Source organism: Electrona antarctica (assembly GCF_951216825.1).
Source record: "Electrona antarctica genome assembly, chromosome: 2".
NCBI lineage: Eukaryota > Metazoa > Chordata > Actinopteri > Myctophiformes > Myctophidae > Electrona > Electrona antarctica.
The window spans coordinates 4,267,401-4,288,662 of record NC_136807.1 but is presented as its reverse complement, the minus strand read 5'-3'; the positions used below and the strand labels follow the sequence as shown (position 1 = coordinate 4,288,662).

The window sequence follows — 21,262 nt, the reverse complement described above, 5'->3', positions numbered from 1 at the left end:
TAACGTTTAATGTTTAGTAATGTTTAATGTAGCAGAAGAGGCAATTCATTGAACAGAGTTTTGCACAATTTTAACGTCCCAGATCGATTGAAATATGAATCTACTGTGCTGACTACACCTCCATGATATATTAGGAGTACAATAACATTCCATTGTGAATAAAAACGTATTATTAACCAGAGTGTGGTTGCAGTGTAATGCTAAAGGTTTAATCACAGGGCTGTCTGCTTCATGTAATATAATTAAATTAAATAAAAAAGTATATTGTGAATCAATTAATTGAATGCTATCCTTACTTTCATGCAAAGCACCAACTTCAGTGTTTACGGACTGACCTATAATAACAATATGCCTATAGCCTACAATAGCACAGTGAGTCTTAGCATTTAACACTGTTACTGAACACACTCTATAGCAATCATTACTGCACAATAACTTTGTAATGCTACTGATGTTTGTGTGCAACATTTGAGCTGACAGGCCTTTTTTATGTCAATCAATCAAGTCACCTTAATTCAAGTGATAGATTATATACAGGGGCATGCCATGTGGTCTACCTGCACAGCCTTTGTGATCTACTGGTAGATCACGATGTACCTTTTGAGCACCCCTGCAATACAGGATTCCTGTCCAGAATTGTTTTATTAAATATAGAGGGTTTAAGTCGTTCTGAATTTGTGTGTTTCTTTTTCTGTCTTTCTTTCTTAGGACGGAGATCAAGGTAGACACCGTTGGAAGGCTCTAGCCAGCAAGCCCGCTCAGTCAGCCAACGCAGCCAGCCAGTCAGCCAGTGTAGAAAGTCAGGCTGCCAAGCCAGCGCACTTGAGCCATTGCAGCCAAGGGTTAGGGTTAGTCAGCTCAGCCAGGCCTCTCTCGAGGCCTGGCTCTCTGTCTGCCTGGCCCGGTCTGCCCCGCCCTGCCTTGCAGCAACAGAACCAGCCGGCCTGGCAAGGCAGCCAGCTCAGAATGCGAGCTCAGCAAGCCAGCGCAGCGAAAATCTTTACAAGCCCAGACTCAGGATGCCCAGCAGACAGCCAGGGTCTCCTACCTGACAGCCAACAGTCAGCCAGACCAGACCCGCATTTGCAGCAAGCCAGGCTCTCAGCCCTAACAGTGCAGTGCCTTTGATTAGTCATCCAAGCCAAAGGGTAGGATTTGACTGCCCAGGCCTGTAGTGCCCTTGATTAGTCATCCAAGCCAAAGGGTAGGGTTTGACTGCCCGGGCCCAGTGCAGTGCCCTTGATTAGTCATCCAAGCCAAAGGGTAGGGGTTGACTGCCCGGGCCTCCTGCCAGCTGCCAATGCTTTCCTGCGACCCTTCCTGCTTGCCAAGGTCTGCCACAAACTGTCTGTCCTGTCCTGGCCTGAAACTGTTTTTTTCTGAGTCTGGGCTTGTAAAAATGTTCGCTGCGCTGGCTTGCTGAGCTGGCTTGCTGAGCTCGCATTCTGAGCTGGCTGGCTTGCCAGGCCGGCTGGTTCTGTTGCTGCAAGGCAGGGCGGGGCTGACCGGGCCAGGCAGACAGAGAGCCAGGCCTCGAGAGAGGCCTGGCTGAGCTGACTAACCCTAACCCTTGGCTGCCTCGGCCGGCCTACCTGCATGCCTGCCTCGGCCTGCTTGCTTGCCTGCATGCTTGCCTGTCTCGTCTCGTCCTGCCTGCCTGCCTGCCTGCAACTTTAATGAGGTGTGTAAACACTTATTTTACGGGTGTGGGTGTTGACCGTGGCTTTTGTGTTCTCCAGTTGTTTCTTGAAGGAGAGTGTCCAGTGTAACTCCAAGTTACATGGGGTGGGTATGGTTAGGTTTTTGACCATCCCAAGTGACTCTCAGTTCTTTTTTCGCGTCTCGGTTCCTCAGGTGGAAGCTGCATAGTTGGGTTTTTGATGGGTGACTCAATCTTCTGGAAGTCTGCTTGTTGGGTGGTAATGCAGAGGTCGTCGGCGTAGATTAAACGCTGGCATTCTGTGGGTAGTGGCTGGTCGTTTGTGTAGATATTGAAAAGGAGGGGGTGAGCACGCTCTTTTGGGATTTCCATTTACTCCTCTGGTCATTTAACTGGACATAGAAGCGCCTGTTGTTGAGGAGGCTTTTGATGACTTGACACAGGTCCAGGTCACCAGTCATGTCCAGTAGTTTCCTGACCATTGTGCGGTGTTGGACAGTGTTGTAGGCAGCAGAGAGATCTATGAATGCTGCTCCAGTTATTTGTTTTCCCTCAGACCCATCCTCAATGTGTTGGGTGAGGTTGAGCTCTGTCCAGCACAGGAGCGGCCGGGACGGAAACCAGCTTGGTCTTTAGTCAGCTTGGTGTCTATGAGTGGCATGAGGCGTTGGAGTAGCAGCCTCTCATAGAGCTTGTAGGTGATGCAGAGGTGGGAAATGGGTCGGTAGCTCTTTGGGGATGATGGGTCTTTGCCTTGTTTGGGGATTGCAACCACTTTGGCCTTTCTCCAGACAGAAGGGATGGTTTTCTGTGCCATGCATGTGTTCAGCATCCCCAGGAGCCAGGTCTTTGCGTTAGGTCCCAGGTGCTGTATCATTCTGCCATTATGTCATCAATCCCTGCTACTTTTCCAGATTTCAACTTTCCCATTGCAGTTTCGAGTTCTTCTAGGTCGAAGGGTTTGGTTTGAGGGCTGGCTCATTGTGGTTGGTCTGATACCACTGTGTGATGGTGTTCTCCTGTGGGTCGGCAGCGGTGTTTGTTACGACTTTTGGCCACCAGTTGTGATGCAACAGAGTTTGCTGTGACCATTGTGACTGCTTGCCTCGGTCTGCCACAAACTGTCTGTCCTGCCTGTCTGAAACTGGCTTGCCTGACTGCGTGCTTGCCTGCGTGCTTGCCTGCCTGCGTTCTTGCCTGTGGGCTTGCCTGCGTGCTTGCCTCGCCTCTGCCTGCTTGTGTGCCTGCCCCTGCCTGGCTGCCTGCCTCGGCCGGCCTACCTGCGTGCCTGCCTCGGCCTGCTTGCCTGCTTGCCTGTGTGCTTGCCTGTCTCGTCCTGCCTGCCTGCCTGCCTGCCTGCAACTTGAATGAGGTGTGTAAACATTTATTTCACGGGTGTGGGTGTTGACCTTGGCTTTTGTGTTCTCCAGGTGTTTTTTGAAGGAGTGTCCTGTCCAGTGTAACTCCAAGTTACATGGGGTGGGTATGGTTGGAGAATTTGTGACCATCCCAAGTGACGCTCAGTTCTTTTTTCGCGTCTCGGTTCCTCAGGTGGAAGCTGCATAGTTGGGTTTTTGATGGGTTGGGTTTCAGGTGGTTGTATTGTAGTAGCTTGACATTTCTTGGAGGGCACTTTCAAGGACAGACTCAATCTTCTGGAAGTCTGCTTGTTGGGTGGTGCGGGGGGGAGGTGCCTTTCACACAATGTGACTACCAGACCACAGACACATTCTGAATGTGAACTACAGCGCTTAAAGCGACCAGAGTACCGTCCTGTCCTCCTATCTTTATACCAGAGTACCGTCCTGTCCTAGCTTTTCAATGCAACATTGATATTCTCTTCAGGAACACAATTCTTACCTCGTTCTTATAACATTTGTTATCGTACCAATACCATGATCGCACAGGGCGTACCTCAATGTCTCAGGACACTCACAGTGAAAACAAAAATTGCGTTTGACTTGCACGCACGCACACATGCACACGCACAGACGGCGTGCACGCACATGCTAACCAAATGTAACTCTGAGAGTGTAAAACATGTAACCAAATGGACCCTTACAGGTCTGTAGCTCAGAGTGTACAGATGAAACAAAATGGGCAGGTCCAACACTGGTTATCGAAGCGTGTACACACGCACACACACATACACGCGCACACGCACGCACGTGTAACCAAATGGACCCTTACAGGTCCAAAACTGTTTTTTTATTAATCATCGAATGAAATGTGTGAGGTCGGCAAGAGAAAGTAAAAAAAAAATCATAGCAAATACCGGTAATTAAAAAATGTTAGTTTTGTCCTATGTTTTTCTTCTTTATATATTACTTTACTGTTGAAATGTACATTTTACATTTCAACGAATGGACCTGTACATGACGACAACACAAAAACTAAGGCACTGGTGTCATACTTCTGGTTTACCGGAACGGGGTTCAACTCCCTGCAGTGCCCTGCTCAATGTGTTGTATTTACAGGTCTCCACCAGGAGGATAGGACTGTGTGAGATGTTTGGCAAAACATGTTTTTTTGTGTTAGTTTTTTGCAACAATTTTCTTCATTTTGTTGAGGAAATGCAGAGTGCCTGGTGACGCCAATTGGATGATTTGAGGCATTTTGTTCCAAAAATGTGTTTTGCAAAAATCAACCTGTTGGTGGCGCTATAACAGGCCAATGTGAAAAGGGTGGGATATATTCCTCAGCCTAGTAAGAAAATGTGTGAAATATTTCACGTAAATTGCATGCTGCGTTCATGATTTGAGGCTTTTGTTCAAAACGGGGCAATCTTGCAAACTGTGAAAGCCAATTATAGCCAATTAGGATGGAATATGAAATATCGGACGGATCCGACTTGAGCACATGACCATAGAGATACTGTGTAACGATTTGTGAGATTTTTGGACAGAATCTGGAGGAGTAATATCAAAAATGTGTTTTACAAAAGTCGGCCTCCTGGTGGCGCTATAAAAGGCAGATGCGGAAAATGCAGGTCAAAGATTTGTCCTTGGCCTCTAGGGAGTGTGCATGCAACGTTTCACGCAGATCGGTGCAGTTTTAGGTAAAACATGTGAAAAGCTGCCTCATGGTGGCGCTATAACAGGCCGTTCTGGAAAATGTGGGGCAGAGGTTCATCATTGGCATCCAGGGAGTGTGTGTGCAAAGTTTGGCATCGACCGGGTTAACGCTGCCGGAGATTAGCTGGTAACGGACGGACGGAAGGACGGACGGACGGACAGACACACGGACGGAGTGCAAAACATACTCTCTCCCCATGCCTTCGGCCTGGTGGAGACAATTACTCAAGCCACCTTTGTATTGGTGAGTAGGTGAAACGTTATTTTTATTTTCGTAACAGAGGAGAGGTAAGGCTGGTCTGCGTTTCAGAGGAAGAGGAACGGTCCCATAGCCTTAATGCAATGGCAGCAAAGGGCATTAGGGCTATGGACCAGAGCTAGGTGTATGGTATGAAACCAAATGGACCCCAACATTGATTGATTGATTGAATTTTTTTAAATGTTTTTTTTTGTGGCTTTCGCCTTTATTTTATATATTTTATGGAGGGACAGACAGTAGGCTGACAGGAAATGGGGAGAGAGATGGGGGGAAGACATACAGTAAAGGCCGTCGGGATCGGGAGTCGAACCCGCGGCACACTGCTAGACTGGATTACCAGCCAAGGTGCCTGGACCGCTGAGCCACGGCCCTTGATTGAAATATTTATTAACAGTTACAGTACAGTACATTTCAAGCACACACTCAATACAAAGGCTGTTAACTGTGAGTGGACGACCCAATTAAGCATTACACTTGTTTCACAGCTATCCAGTGGTTGCTCAATGACTTACAGTAAGCCTAAGGAGCCAGTGGGCTATTTACTCAGTAGCCTATGTTTTATGTAGCCTATTAAGTAGGCTATAGCATATTTTGGCATGTCAGATAATGACATGCCAAATAAAAATCACTTTCGCCTAGATTCCTATAGAAACTCCATTCACACTTTTTATAATTCAGCTTAACTGTAACTTTTAACTTTGAAATGTTTTGTAGTTTTTGAGTTATTTAATGGCAGTAGCACAAATTTGGCACGCCACTAATCCTACATACTTACACCTAGAAACCCCATTCAAACGTTAAAATGTTCATCTTACGGTGGACATGTTTGCCTGAAAAGGAATCCTTGAAATGTTTCATAGTTTTAGAAATATAGTGCTTTCAAATTTGAGAAATGTATAATGGGGGTCAAAAATCACTTTCATCTAGAAACTCCATTCACACTTTTTATAATTCAGCTTTTACTGTGGACACATGCTGGGACCTTTTACTTTGAAATGTTTTGTAGTTATTTAACTTTAAGCGCCCCCTCACCTGCTCCCTTCTCTCTGTGACCCTTGAAGTTCTTCTGGAAATCGGTCTTGAAAGTAAAGACTTGAGTGGGGTTTGAATCCACAACCTCCAGATCATGTAACCAGTGTGCTAACTCACTGAGCTACTTGCTATAGTCTTCCTTTGCCTTTGAGTAACAACATTGTTTGTTGTGCTGTTGTTTATAGACGTTCAAATGTTTATGAACCACAATGGAAACAAGCCTCTGGCTGGCTCTTCTATCAATACAGTGGCTCACAGCTCAATGGGTAAAGAACCTGCCTGGGAATCTGGAGGCCAGAGAGAGAGGGGGAGAGAGAGAGAGAGTCTAAATATGCAAAAGGAACTTATATAACTTCAAAGTGATTCATTTTCCGAGGGCCCCTTGGAATATGACCGCTGTGTGTGTGCGCGCGTGTGCGTTCCGGGTGGGGTATTCATTGTAACACACTTTAAATACTAGGCTACTGTGCCATTAGGCTGCTCGTGGGACACTACTAGGTCAAATTTAATTTGACTATTTCTTATTTAAGAGAGCCCTGCAAAGATGCTACTCTGTCTCTGACCATTGAGGTACTATCTGAGTCCATTAAGAGCCCTATTACTCACTCTTGGGAGGAGCGCTTCTGCCCTCAAGCCTCGAGTATTGTAGTACATGTAGAACTAGGCCATGATGGTGGTCCAAGACACTGTTGTTTGTGTGCGTGAATGCATGCATGTGTGCGTGCGTGCGTGCGTGCGTGCGTGCGTGCGTGCGTGCGTGCACGCGTGTGCGTGCGTGCACGTGTGTGTGCGTGTGTCAGAGGGCCCGGGGAACTGTCAAGATAGATCTGGTGACTGTGAAGACCATATAGATCTGGTGACTGTGAAGACCATAGAGATCTGGTGACTGTGAAGACCATAGAGATCTGGTGACTGTGAAGACCATAGAGATCTGGTGACTGTGAAGACCATTATAGATCTGGTGACTGTGAAGACCATATAGATCTGGTGACTGTGAAGACCATATAGATCTGGTGACTGTGAAGACCATATAGATCTGGTGACTGTGAAGACCATATAGATCTGGTGACTGTGAAGACCATATAGATCTGGTGACTGTGAAGACCATACAGCATAATATGAATCACACTATACATGTATTTTCATCAAACCATTCAGGGAACACTGGCCATGTGGAAGGCAACCCTGTCATCCTGGAAGAGAACACTCCCCTCAGGATAGAAGCGTTTCGGAATCATTGTAGGATAAAAGCTGTTTTGAGCCCCTCCAACATCTGGCTTTCAGACATGATATCATGTGGCAGCCAAGTCTTATTCAAGGGCAAAAAAAAACCTAACCCAGAGTCCCTGCCCTCCACATCCATCTGTCAGAAGCATGTGAGGGAGGTTTAAATGCATGTCCTCCATGTCTCCTCCAGAATCCCTGCCCTCCACACCCATCTGTCAGAAGGGTGTGAGGGAGGTTTAAATGCATGTCCTCCATGTCTCCTCCAGAATCCCTGCCCTCCACACCCATCTGTCAGAAGGATGTGAGGGAGGTTTAAATGCATGTCCTCCATGTCTCCTCCAGAATCCCTGCCCTCCACATCCATCTGTCAGAAGGGTGTGAGGGAGGTTTAAATGCATGTCCTCCATGTCTCCTCCAGAATCCCTGCCCTCCGCATCCATCTGTCAGAAGGGTGTGAGGGAGGTTTAAATGCATGTCCTCCATGTCTCCTCCAGAGTCCCTGCCCTCCACATCCATCTGTCAGAAGGAGAAGGATGAGTTCCAGTGCTCCAGCGGTCGCTGCATCAGCTCCTCTCTGCGCTGCAACTACTTTAGTCCAGTAATAATGTAATTTGACCTCAATCTAATTGCAAAAAAAACAAACTCAGCTGATTTTGCATCTTCGATATATCCTGAATAACAGAAAAAAAGTTGCCTGGAATTGTCTGAGGGGAAAGTGTTGAAAATGGCCTGTACTGTGCTGACATCATCACATTTGGACAAGTTGCTATGGCCAAATTTAGCCCAATGAGTGTTTTTGTGCAAAACAAATGCTTGGAATGGATTCAGCATGTCACATGCTACTTAAAGCATAAGGAAATTTAGAAAATATTGCCTTATAATAGGATGCCAATGGTGGCCATACTGTACAGGCCATTTTCAACACTTTCCCCTCAGACAATTCCAGGCAACTTTTTTTTTGTTATTCAGGATATATTGACTATGCCAAAATCAGCTGAGTTTGGTTATTTTGCAATTAGATTGAGGTTGACCCTGTATTTATATTAGATTGATGTTGACCCTGTATTTTCCATAGATTGGGGATTGATACCATTTGCAGGTTTCTGATCCGGTCGGGAGAGGAAATAACTGGTGGGTCAAACTGAACAACCAATATGTCAATTTGAAGCTATGATTCCCTGCTTTCATATGACACGAAAAATTCAAAACAAATCCAATGGCAGCCCCTCAGTCAAATTTGGCCACATATCACATTCATCAGGAGATCCATATAGTTTACTTGTACAAATAGTATATGTAGCTACTTACAGATATGAGGCTAAGTTTGCACAAATCAGTAAAAATATAATTACACTGGGCAATCTCAAATCAATGATTTAGCGAGGGTGCCCAAGCCTCCCCAGACAGTGCCCACCCAGTGCCCCCCAGTGTCCCGCCAGTGCGGCGGGACACTGGCGGGACTCACTCACTCACTCACTCACTCAGTGAGTGTGTGTGTGTGTGTGTGTGTGTGTGTGTGTGTGTGTGTGTGTGTGTGTGTGTGTGTGTGTGTGTGTGTGTGTACGTGTGTGTGTGTGTGTGTGTGTGTGTGCGTGTGAATGGAAAGCCTTCACAACATGGATTTGCCGACACAAACACACACCGTAGAATATATTGTCTTGTGCTGCCATCTTGTGGAACAAGGGAGCATTGCAAACACCATTTGCTATATCTAAAAGCCCAATTTGAATTATTTTGTAATGTGGTGAAAACGAACGATCTATCAGTTTTTTCCATTTATGCAATCTGAGTATCTGAGTCTGACACATTATAATCCGATGTTCGGCTACCGGTAAGCATGCCATCACCTACTGTAATAATAATATAACTAAATAAATGTAAGATTAATTAAATCAATATGATCAATAATGATCACTAAATTACATCTTGGGAAATAGTCCATTTAAATTCACAGCAAGGACAACTTTAGTTTTTTTCAACCAAGGTTCATGTTTTAGGTTGTTATTAGAGAAAGTAAAAGATGAGTGTTAATTATTTTTCATTTGCTGCTTTCCTGTTTTTGACAGGGGGTGGGGGCATTCGAGCATGGGGCTAAATATGTATTTTTGTACAACATTTTATAGCATTTCTTTTTTTTGAGTGGTGCAAACCACTCCAACAACCAGCTTTGTCTGTATCTATGTTTGTGTACGTTTCCGTGCACAGGTGAGCATGGTTACCATGGTCACTGACATTACGTCAGACCACAGCTGATCAGGCTATATAAGACCTTGCACCACTCAGTTCACACAAGTGTGATTTTATTATTTACTATAGTTCTACTAGACCCCAATAAATTATATTTGACCACAAAAGATCACGGGATCTATACTGAATATGTCAAACTGACATATTGAGCATTTCTTTTTTTTGAGTGGTGCAAACCACTCCAACAACCAGCTTTGTCTGTATCTATGTTTGTGTACGTTTCCGTGCACAGGTGAGCATGGTTACCATGGTCACTGACATTACGTCAGACCACAGCTGATCAGGCTATATAAGACCTTGCACCACTCAGTTCACACAAGTGTGATTTTATTATTTACTATAGTTCTACTAGACCCCAATAAATTATATTTGACCACAAAAGATCACGGGATCTATACTGAATATGTCAAACTGACATATTGAGCCTTTGACACACAGTGTGGCTTCCCCCCAGTAGGCTACCTTCACATTCAGTAGATCCTGGGATCTTTTGTGGCCAGATGTAATTTCTTGGGGTCTAGTAGGACTATAGTAAATCATAAACAAATAAATCACCATAATATTTTGTAAATAAAGATGTATTTAGCCCCATGTTCGAATGCCCCCGCCCCCCCTGTCAAAAATAGCTAAAATTGCTAAAACAAAAGAAAGCAGCCAATGAAAAAAGATTAACGCTCATCTTTTAATTTCTCTAACAACAACCTAAAACATGAACCTTGGTTGAAAAAAAACTAAAGTTGTCCTTGTATCACACATTGTTAGTATTATCTTTGCAGGGGTGGCGTGGCCGTGGCTCAGCAGGAGTGGGGAATTGCATTGGCTCCCAGTTAAATCCTGTCTTCTCCTGCAGGCAGGCATCATGTCATTGAGTGTCCCTGAACCCCTGCCTGCTCTCCAGATGTCTGTGTGTTGCTCACTGCTTCTAATAATTAGGAAGCACCATTCCATTATGTAAATGTACATAATGGAATACATTCCAATGCAACATAATTATATAATACTTGGTCAATTCTACCATTTCTCTTTTCAACGGATGGTGGAGATTAATACATTATTGCTTAATAGCCTATACCACTATACTTTCATATCAGTGACAATTTGCATTTGTATGAGCATTTATAAATTATGAAAATCAAATTATTCTTACTGAATAATATAATATAATATAATCTGTCTTATATTATAATGGAAATGTACTTTTATTAGTAAAAAATAGAATTTCATTAGTCCAGTCTAATTTAGACTGTGAAGCAACACTGGATTTCAGCAGACAATTGAAAGGACTAATACAATTGAATGGTCGACAAAGGCCAATTTTTAATTAATTTCCCTTTTTTTGTTATTTGACCTTATTTCCAATTGCAATCGAACTTAATTTAGGCATCATTTGCTTGCCAATTGCATGCTAAAAGTAATTAACTAATAAAAGGGGTCATTTTAACTGGTTAGAAATGTTTCAATGTTGCGCTTATCACCTTCTCCTTTAATTCTGTGCAGTGATCAATGGTTGGTCCTTTGCCAAGCAGTGGAAGAATGGAAACACAATAGTTTGATGGTTGAGGTAAAGAATGAGGCATCTTTACATGCTTTCATTAAATAATGTAACCATAATTATGCAAACTATAGAAAAAACACAGTTGGAATCAAGTGCTACAGTGCATGTGGCCCCATGATTAAAACCTCTAAAACTAGTGCGAGAATGAATTAATATTCACAGACAACTTCAGAACAAAGATTTTATTTTGAACAATGTTTCATGAGATAGGCTATCTGCTGTTCGTCCTACTGTACTATAAGGCATTATAAGCATTGCTCATAAGGCATGGTAAGGCAGTGCACTTTGCTGTGCTAGAGAGGATATACAGTAAGGTTGTAGAATGGAGTAAATGGTGTGCATTGTGCACTGAAGAATGGCATAGGTGTGTAGAGGGATTGATACTGTATGTGTACACAGTCAAACATTAATTAATAGTCAGAAGCAAATTATTGAATAATAAATAAATTATTGAACCACACAATCTCTAGCCTCGGAAACCACAGGCAGTTTTACACGATCTCTGAATGCCATCATACACCTTAAAGTGAATAAAATCCCATTTTAATCCCATCAGCTAAATGGTAAAAAATAATAATAATAATAATAAAAAAAGCATAGAATAACAGAAAATATTCTAGACTACATTCTAATGTATAATATACAAAACATGAGTAATCGAGTATACAACCTAGAAAAATCAGATTTTTACATCTTTTTATATTTTGTAATCCAGTAAATAGCCATTTAAAAAACTTTGAGCATGACTGCAAGCAGATTATAAATTCTATATCTAAGCATTTATAGACCCTGTGAATTCAGCTCATGATATGACATCCTAACTATTAAGGACTGCAATGCCAACTCATGTATGTTGATTGATTCAACACCTATGTAAGTAAATCAGCTTATCCAAAACATTTCTAGTGCATATAAGACTGTATAAGTGAGAAAGAAAATCTGAGAGTTTTAATTACATCAAATTAATTTTTTTTAAAATAAATATTAAATAAATAATGAAAACATGCTTATGATAGATGTAATTATGTTCAAGTGCTTTAGCAAAGTCATTGCAAATACATCATTTGATAATGGATACTAGTCAACATTGTGAACAACTAGTCATTCTAATATCACAAGTTATTGTACTCAATAGATTTTGCAACCCATAATTGATCTCACAGCCGTTATGAAACCTCAATGACGGAATTGAACTGTGAGGAAACGCGTTTTCACTGCTGGCCTTTTGCCCTCATAAAACATTTATACTGTTTACCCACAGGAATCAATAAAAGATATCCCTGTGGAATCTATTCATAACCAAGACCACAACTGAGATGTGAACTGCTCTTTTTTTCTTTTTTTATGTTTTTTTTTTTGTGGCTTTCGCCTTTATTTAATATTTTTTTATGGAGGGACAGACAGTAGACTTATGAAAAGAGAAGGGAACCTGCACACTCATATGCTCCAAAAGATACATTTATTGACGACGTTTCGAGCCAAGGCTCTTCATCTGGTCAAAACTCTACGCCCGGTTTTGACCAGATGAAGAGCTTTGGCTTGAAACGTCGTCAATAAATGTATCTTTTGGAGCATATGAGTGTGCGGGTTCCCTTCTCTTTTCATAAGTCACTTTTTGAACCCAGCACCTCCACAAAGTGATGTGCGTATTTTACTATAGTTTCTGACAGACAGTAGGCTGACAGGAAATGGGGAGAGAGATGGGGGGAGACATGCAGTAAAGGCCGTCAGGATCGGGAGTCGATTGTCGAACCCCCGGCACACTGCCAGACTGGATTACCAGCCAAGGTGCCTGGACCACTGAGCCATGGCCCAGGCGTGAACATAATTAATAATGAATGCCACAGACGAAAAACAGTAAGTCCACACTATTGATCCATAATGTATAAATGATAGATAAGGGTTCAGGACAACGAGGCCTTTTCGTGGAGGGGTCAGAATGAAATTTGGACTTAGACTGTTTTTTGTCTGTGGTACTCGATTAGGACCAGTAAAGGCTCATACATAGTCTGGATTTTCGGTGGTGGGGTGACCACCGAACTACAACATGACGTCACAAGCCTTGTCTTGAGTAATTTTCGGGCCTGTTGGGAACTCTAGTTTTTGCCGGCTGCCGGCTGCGGCTGCGGCTGCGCTATTAACTTTGGGGCAGGCCCGTCTATAGTTTGAATGGACAGGTGGGCGTAGAGTTGCTGATGACATCAGGGATCTCCATGGGCTTAACTGCGACAGCAGGTCGCATTTACTATGACATCAGGGGCTCCACATCTCCATCCCTGATGATGTCACATGATGTCACGAGACCTGGGCACCATACAGTATATGGTTGCCGACACACTAACTGACGGGAAATGCTCGATTCCATAGTTAACCCCGACCTTTGGTCGCAATAATAATCTAACACAAATTGAGTAAACAAGACAGATGATCTTGAAGTCATTTTGATGTCGAAGTTCTAGATCAGTGGTTCTCAACCTTTTCTGGATTCAGGGCCTACTTGAAAATCGTGAAGATGTTCCGGGCATTTGCATTTTCAGAGTTTATTAACCCATTTTGGGTAGGAACCCCTTTTGGTGTTTTAAACATTGTTATAATTTAGCTATTGAAAAATAGCAGATCTACAAGCTCATAGCGCATCACCGAGTGGTGCGCTACGAGCTTGTAGGTCTGCTATTTTTGAAAAATCGTGAAAATATTTATTTCAGAAAACTGGAGGATTTAGAAGATTTTCTTTTAATTTCGAGGTCAGGCCAAAATGGGTTAATGATCAATCAATTGTGTTCCACCTTGGATCAATGGAACTATAGTGTAGTATATTTCACACCCTTGTTTATTGGTATGACTTTTTAGTTGAGGACCACTGTCCTAGATCATTCCAGCTAGCCAAGGAGGAAGGAACAGTCCTACAGATCCCAGTATACATACCAGTACAAACATCCAGAGGAATATCCTGTCAATGACCATCGCCACATATTTCCAGTCCTCCTTCACCTTCAGAGAAGAATACAAAAAAAAGAAAGAGAAAGAAAAGACAGTTTTCATGTCAACTTCCTTTTTGACCAGCTGTCAATTTCCAAATGTATTATTATTATTATATGTATTTTTTTTACAGATCTTCATATGGGCATATCAGTCATATCGATGTAGGGTAGGGGCCCAAACTCTAGGAGAAATCCCTCAATCTCATCCAGTCTTGATTAGAACGCATTCAAGGTCAAAATTGGCGATCGGGCCTTTGCAATCCGCACACCCTCATTATGGAACGCCCTGCCACTGGAGATTAGACTTGCCGACTCGGTTCCTCGTTTTAAATCACTTCTGAAGACCCATTTCTACAAAGCTGCTTTTAATGCTTTATCATTGTGATCTCTTTGTACTTTCTGGTGTATTGTTTTTTTTCTTTTTTTTTTACCTTTTTATGTTTTTGATGTATGATATTTTCTATATGCTCTTGTTGTTCAGCACTTTGTGACCTTGTTCTTGAAAGGTGCTATATAAATAAAGCTTTATTATTATTATTATTATTATAAGATTATTCAATACAGAACCAAAGTTCTGTATTCTCTGGTTAGCAATAACAAACAAATAACAAACACAATAACAAACCCAATGCCTTTCATTGTGTCTTGAAATATAGTTTATATTTTTTGGTTCAAAGTTAGCTGGGAATAGGTTTGCTGACGGTACTGTGCAATTAAAAACGATGGTACCACTATATTTAAACGGGTGTGTGGATGTTTTCAGTCACTGTCATAAGTATGACAGATAGACACTAATATAACGCTGAGTCATTATACCCCCTGCCCTGAGCCAGCAGAAGTGTTTTGGTTGGAGTAATGTCACTGAGACAAATTGCCAAATATTTGCATACTTTTGGACAAAAGCTTTGACCTGCAATATGAACACGTCAGTCAAAATGTGTCATTTTAATGTAATACATTTGTGATTTGAATGTTTTGTCTCCCAGTAGACAGACGATTAGATAGGAGTTAGACCACATGGGACTAGTAACTACTAGTCTGTCATTCAAGAACAATTTAACTCGCACGCCCCTCTATATTTTTGCTGAGCCAAACTGCAAGAACAGTGAAATCATTTAGAAAGAAGGGCTCACAACTCACTTTTATTATGCTCCAGTCCAAACTTTATAATGTTGATGTTTCGACCTTCACTATGTTCTTAAAAAGTAGTCGAAACGTCATCATAATAATGTTTGGAGCATTAAATAAGTGCGTTAAGGGCCCTTCTTTCTAAACAAGTAGTATTTATACCATGTCTAAATCAATGTACCCAGCAAGCTATTAGTCATCTGTTGCATGCCATGGCAGTACTATTCTTTTTGTTAAGTAAAGTTTGTTAAGTAAAGAAAGTAATGAAATGTTAGATAGACCAAAATGAAGGAATAGGCTACTGTATGTCTGAATGCAGAAGTCAGTTGCAGTGTCCTTGTCAGTATGTGTAAGTTGCTAAGATGTAAAAAGGTAGAGGTAATCAAACTAATCACTTTAACGTATTTTAACAAAATAATAATTCATTTTAATAAAATAATCAATTTCCAAAAACAGCGTTAATTGAGGAATTGTGCGCTTTTAGACTGGCTAATTTAGCACATTTTTATACGTTTGCTCGGCACCATTGTACGAAAAAATATAAAACACAGGCTGCTCCACATGACTGACGGAAATCTTGATTCTGAGTTGTTTCATAGATGACCCCTGTTCTCCATTTCCCCCACCCCTCCCTCAGAAAATGCAGCTAGAATGGTAAAAAGCTAGTTGTCTTCATTTTAATCCGGGTATTTTAGTAGCTCCAAACGTATGGAGAACGTTTGTTCTCTTTTTCCACGAATCGTCTATTAATAGTGTCCTGGTACACACACATGCACTGTTTGTCACCCTTCGAGCTGTCGTTCATACAGTACCCAGCAGTAGAGCTCTCAACGGGCCTGAAAATTAAGGCCCGGCCCAGCCCATGGTTCTGTATGAACGGCAGTTTGAGGGTGACAAACGGTGCATGGGTGAGTACCAGGACACTATTAATAGACGATTCGTAAAAAAACAACAACAAATGTTTGGCGCTAGCCGTGCTACTAAAATACTCACATTAGAATGAAGACAACTAGCTTTCTACCATTCTAGCTGCATTTTACTGTGGGAGGGGTGCGGGAAATGGAGAACAGGGGGCATCTAGGAAACAATTCCAGCCCAGGCCATGTACTGTATGTTGGTACAGGATTGATTCAGGGGTACATGTGTTCTGGTCTGGATTTCTCCTTTAAGAATTTAGAGAATACTGAACCATCATCAAAGTTTGTTTCAATTGATATGACAGAAATGATAACATCAGCAAACTTACTGAAAAGTCGGCATCCAATGTCCTGAGATGATCAGCAATGTACTGAACTCCTTCAATGGCCTGTCGCATAGCTGGAGAGATAGTGGTCATGGTGTTCAGGATAGATTGTTCTTTACTGGGCTCTGTAGTGGCGCTTCCTGAAGGCTGTTTCTGTATCCTTGCTGCCATTTCGAGACCCCGGCCCTCGCCTTGGACTGCAGCTCCGTCCTCCAGCAAACAGCAGTACTGGAAGCTGGAGGCGCGACATCGGTGTCCAGTCCTCTGGTTGTCACACATTTGCTCGACGCTCAAAGAGCGCCCTCCTGAGACCAGGGTGTGTGGCTCTTCCCTCGGCAGGGTACAAAGGGAGGCCAGATGCAGGGTAGGCTGCGAGGTGGACAGTGGGGAGGATGACGAGGCTGAAGAGTTGCGTCTGTGCTGCAGAGGATCCTCTGGGAGAAGAGAATACTGACTGGAGGGAGAACTGCAGATGAGCCGGGTTTTCAGCGGATGTTCTTCCAGGTTGAGGCCTACAAGAGACGAGGAAGGTGGAGAAGGGGAGCACACACGGACGTCAGGGCTCTCATATGGAGTGGTTGGAGCTGTGGCTCCTAGCTGGCTCATATGTTCCAAACTCGTCTCCAGTCTTGACCAAAATGGCTGTGAGTTGTCCATCGCGGGTATCGTGGTTGGAGCTGAGCCTCCTAGCTGGGTCATCTGTTGCAAACTTGTCTCCAACCTTGCCCACAATGGCTGCAAGTTGTCCAACACGGGGATCGTGGGTGGACGGTGCATCATCTCTATGAGTTTCCTGCAGTTCTGCTTGGCCGTGGCTGGCGGACGCTTCATGAAGAGGACACGGGGCACCATGTCCAAAAACACTCTACGCACCCACTGAGGCATGCCGTGGGTCCGCGGTGACCGGTGATGCACGTTGAGCACAAAGACGGTAATTATGATGGAAAGTGTAACAAAGATCATGGTGAAGAGTAAGTACTCGCCAATGAGTGGAATCACCAGTGACGTTGAGGGTATAATCTCTGTGATGAGGAGGAGGAACACCGTCAGAGAGAGTAACACTGAGATGCACAGCGTGATCTTCTCCCCACACTGCGATGGCAAGTAGAACACCAGCACGGTCAAGCAGGAGATAAGCAGGCAGGGGATTATAAGGTTGATGGTGTAAAATAGAGGAAGCCTCCGGATGATGAAGTAGTAGGTGATGTCCGGATAGATCTCTGTGCAGCACTCGTACTTTTTGGAGTTGTACTTGCCCACGGCGTTGATGATGACCCACTCGCCGCTCTCCCAATAGTCCATCTGGTCCACTTGGTTGGACATGCTGACCAGGTCGATCTTGGCCTGGTCGTACGTCCATGAGCCAAACTTCATTTTGCAATTCTGCTGGTCGAAGGGGAAAAAGGTCACGTCGATGCTGCATGAGGACTTGTAGATTGCGGGGGGCGTCCACTTTATCCGCCCATCGTGGAACAGCTGTGCCTTGGTCAGGTGAGTCACAGCAAAGTCACCATCAGCACTGCAGGGGAGGTGTAAAGAATATAAAGGGTGGAGGCATTTCAGTGAAGAGGTTTGGTGAAGAGGGGAAAAGGTACCTAGACTCCTGGAGGACCCCATGGTCATTATATAGGGTTTAAGTACCTAGACTCCTGGAGGACCCTGGTCATTATATAGGGTTTAAGTACCTAGACTCCTGGAGGACCCCATGGTCATTATATAGGGTTTAAGTACCTAGACTCCTGGAGGACCCCATGGTCATTATAGGGTTTAAGTGGTTGAATAATGAAATCACTTGACAGGATCATTCTTGATTTTCTTTTATCTTTTTACCTGCTTAGCTTTACTACCACTTTGGTCATCTTAATTCATCATTACGATAAACCCTGATGTTGTACCTTTTCCTGGAATAACTTCCAGAAGCGACGCTCAGAGCTTTCACAACGTAAACACAGCAATGTTGTGCATGTGTGGGTTCACAATGATTAATTATGTTGACCAAAGCACGTACAGCTCTGGGACTTATTTTATTTTAAGAGCTTTATTTGTTTTGCCAACACTGGTCAGTGGTCATACTTGTAATTGGGATAATTGAGAAGATTGTGGAAAACACTAGTGCTGTACTGGGTGTTGGATGCCGTTTCATATGATCTGGCAATGACGATGATAAGCTTAATTTCTTACTGTACACAATGATTGCCATTTTACAGCCAGAGGCTAGGGCTATGGGGTCCTGGATTAATGCACAGGATCAGGGCTACAGCTAGCCCAGGGGCCAAAACTCTGGAGGGCCAGGGCACACAACACCTGGGAGCGCCAATCAACTACATTTTCTTTCTCCATCCCGTGCCTGTCTTGTGCCTCGATACCTGACTCACCCGCTGGTCTGTTAGTGCGTCTGCAGCTAAAGCTGTATGCATTTATTATTTCAACATACTGACACTCCACAGAGGACGAAGCACAAGTTAATGAGGCTTCAGTGCTCCGTGACATAATGATGCGTATGGAGACCACAGTTGTGCATATTTTGGAGCTGTGTGCTACAGCTCCAAACGCTTGCAAGCTGTACAAGTTGCTCTTTGTGGACTTCTCGTTCCAAAAAGGATAGACAGAAGTGCTTCTGAATGACAGCTTAGGAACCCCTGCGCTAAATTACAAATGACATTCACATGGAAGTTGAGCAAGATAATCTCCCTCTTCTCACCCCATCTGTCGTGACGTTGAGTCTCTCTGTGAAACAAATTCCCCACTGATTAACTCTTGGGAGTGTATTTCATGCAAATTATAACACCTTCTCTACATTACGGCAATGATACTAACTTGTTATACAGTACTATGTCAGGCCTCCAGATGATCTCAGAAGGAATGCGGATGGAGGTGACATTCTCATATTCTGCAGGGTTCCAACGTAGTTTATAGTCATTCCATTCCTATAGAGAGCATAAATACTGTGTCATAGCTTAAGCTGTATAGTCCATACAAAATGGCTTAGACGGTTTGATGTCATTAATACATACTTGTTTCACCCAGACGTTTGTGGTCATCATTTGGTTCTTCTCATCCTTTTTTCAATAAAAAACAGCAAAGGTATCAATTAAAATGTCATCTCAATGTTAAAACAACTTACATATAACCAAATACTTCAACATTATTCTCACATAGCCAGATGACCAGAGACCTCACATAGGTTTGTTAGCGTAGGTTTTCCATGCTATTCAAGCCCCAGCATTGAATTTAGATTTCCCGGATAATATTGGTAGGAGATCTCTAATTGTCTGGCTACGTGAGACTACTTTATTATACCAATATGTACTGTAAATACAAATACAATTAAATAATAAGACAGGGTCTAATAATGGCACGTCTTCCCTGTGAATCTTTGATGTCAACTTGATGACGTCAGTCTCGGCCAAAATAGGGATAGTGTATCTGAGATTATGAATTCGCAAAACATTCACAAGCACATGCACGCACGCACGCGTGCACACGCGCACACACGCACACACACACACACACACACACACACACACACACGCACACACACACACACACACACACACACACACACACACACACACACACACACACACACACACACACACACACACACACACACACACACACACACACACACACACACACACACACACACACACACACACACACACTTCAGGGATTTACGTGTATGGACTATACTGGCAGCATGCCCAAGAAAAGTTGTCGCAGATCTCCCGGGGGTCAGTGGTCAGTGGGGTCAGTGTTTTGGGAGATTATGTGTGGACAGATAATAGACAGACGCACAGACCCTCTTCTAGACAGCCATATAAATGTACCCTTGTCTATAACATTTCAAGGACTGCATGATTCATTCATCATCTGCATTCATGAATGATTTATAGCTAGAGGCAAATCAACATGCATAGCATTGTTTAGGCTGGACCGCATACGTCTCTTGCCTAGCTACAGTATGCTGCCTCTACTCAAGCTGCCTTTGCCTGCCAAACAATACCCCTGGAGCTCCATGCTGTCTGAGACGGTACCGTTTGAAAAGCCCTCGGGAGCAACAGACTACTACACCTGTCTACAGTTGAGTCTCATTACTGGATACATGAAATGCAGAAATTCAACAGATTTGATGTGACCACCCTAAGGACCATCTCTACACAAATTACAGCATGGTGTTAGGCTAATTTATACTTTGACGATCAAAATCTTCATCTTTCCAACAGATGAAAAGTAAACATGGTCTATCGACAATGTAAATAATGTTATGTGAGTAAATTGAAACACTTCATATTCCTTATATGTTGTTGCCACAATGAAACATTTAAGGTGCAATAAATTGGCTCTGAAAATGTATGAAGAAAATCAAATGAAATAATTATCAGGAAAAAATATTGCACTGTTGTTTCTGGTCAAATGAACTAACTATACTTTTACTAACCACGTCAATAAGCTGGGCAATTGAGAGGCCAAAGTGGACCAGCACCACATCCGTGGTGTTTTCCACGGGCCGGGAAAGCTTGTTGTAGCGGACAAAAAGGTTCCTGAGCAGCCTCTCCTCAGCATGGGCGCGAGGTCCCTGGCGCTGGGTACAGACTGAGGAGAAGAAACAATAGATAGACATGAATCCTCTGAAACATGGGCGCGAGGTCCCTGGCGCTGGGTACAGACTGAGGAGAAGAAACAATAGATAGACATGAATCCTCTGAAACATGGGCGCGAGGTCCCTGGCGCTGGGTACAGACTGAGGAGAAGAAACAATAGATAGACATGAATCCCTGACCCCTGGCGCTGGGTACAGACTGAGGAGAAGAAACAATAGATAGACATGAATCCCTGTCCCCTGGCGCTGGGTA

At 43.3% G+C, this 21,262-nt stretch overlaps 1 protein-coding gene across 1 annotated transcript; it reads right to left on the bottom strand.

Annotated features, from left to right (window-relative positions):
* Positions 1-13,919: 13,919 nt before the first annotated feature.
* LOC306914833 (neuronal acetylcholine receptor subunit alpha-4-like) lies at positions 13,920-20,979 on the bottom strand (the record flags this gene model as incomplete). The annotated part of the gene is made up of 5 exons (XM_079492038.1): positions 20,848-20,979; positions 19,421-19,465; positions 19,224-19,333; positions 16,410-17,925; positions 13,920-14,045 (listed from the first exon to the last, which is right to left on the bottom strand). Exons 2-5 carry the CDS (start codon positions 19,448-19,450, stop codon positions 13,920-13,922), a joined length of 1,782 nt encoding a protein of 593 aa, XP_079348164.1. The 5' UTR covers positions 19,451-19,465; positions 20,848-20,979.
* Between the last annotated feature and the right edge of the window lie 283 nt (positions 20,980-21,262).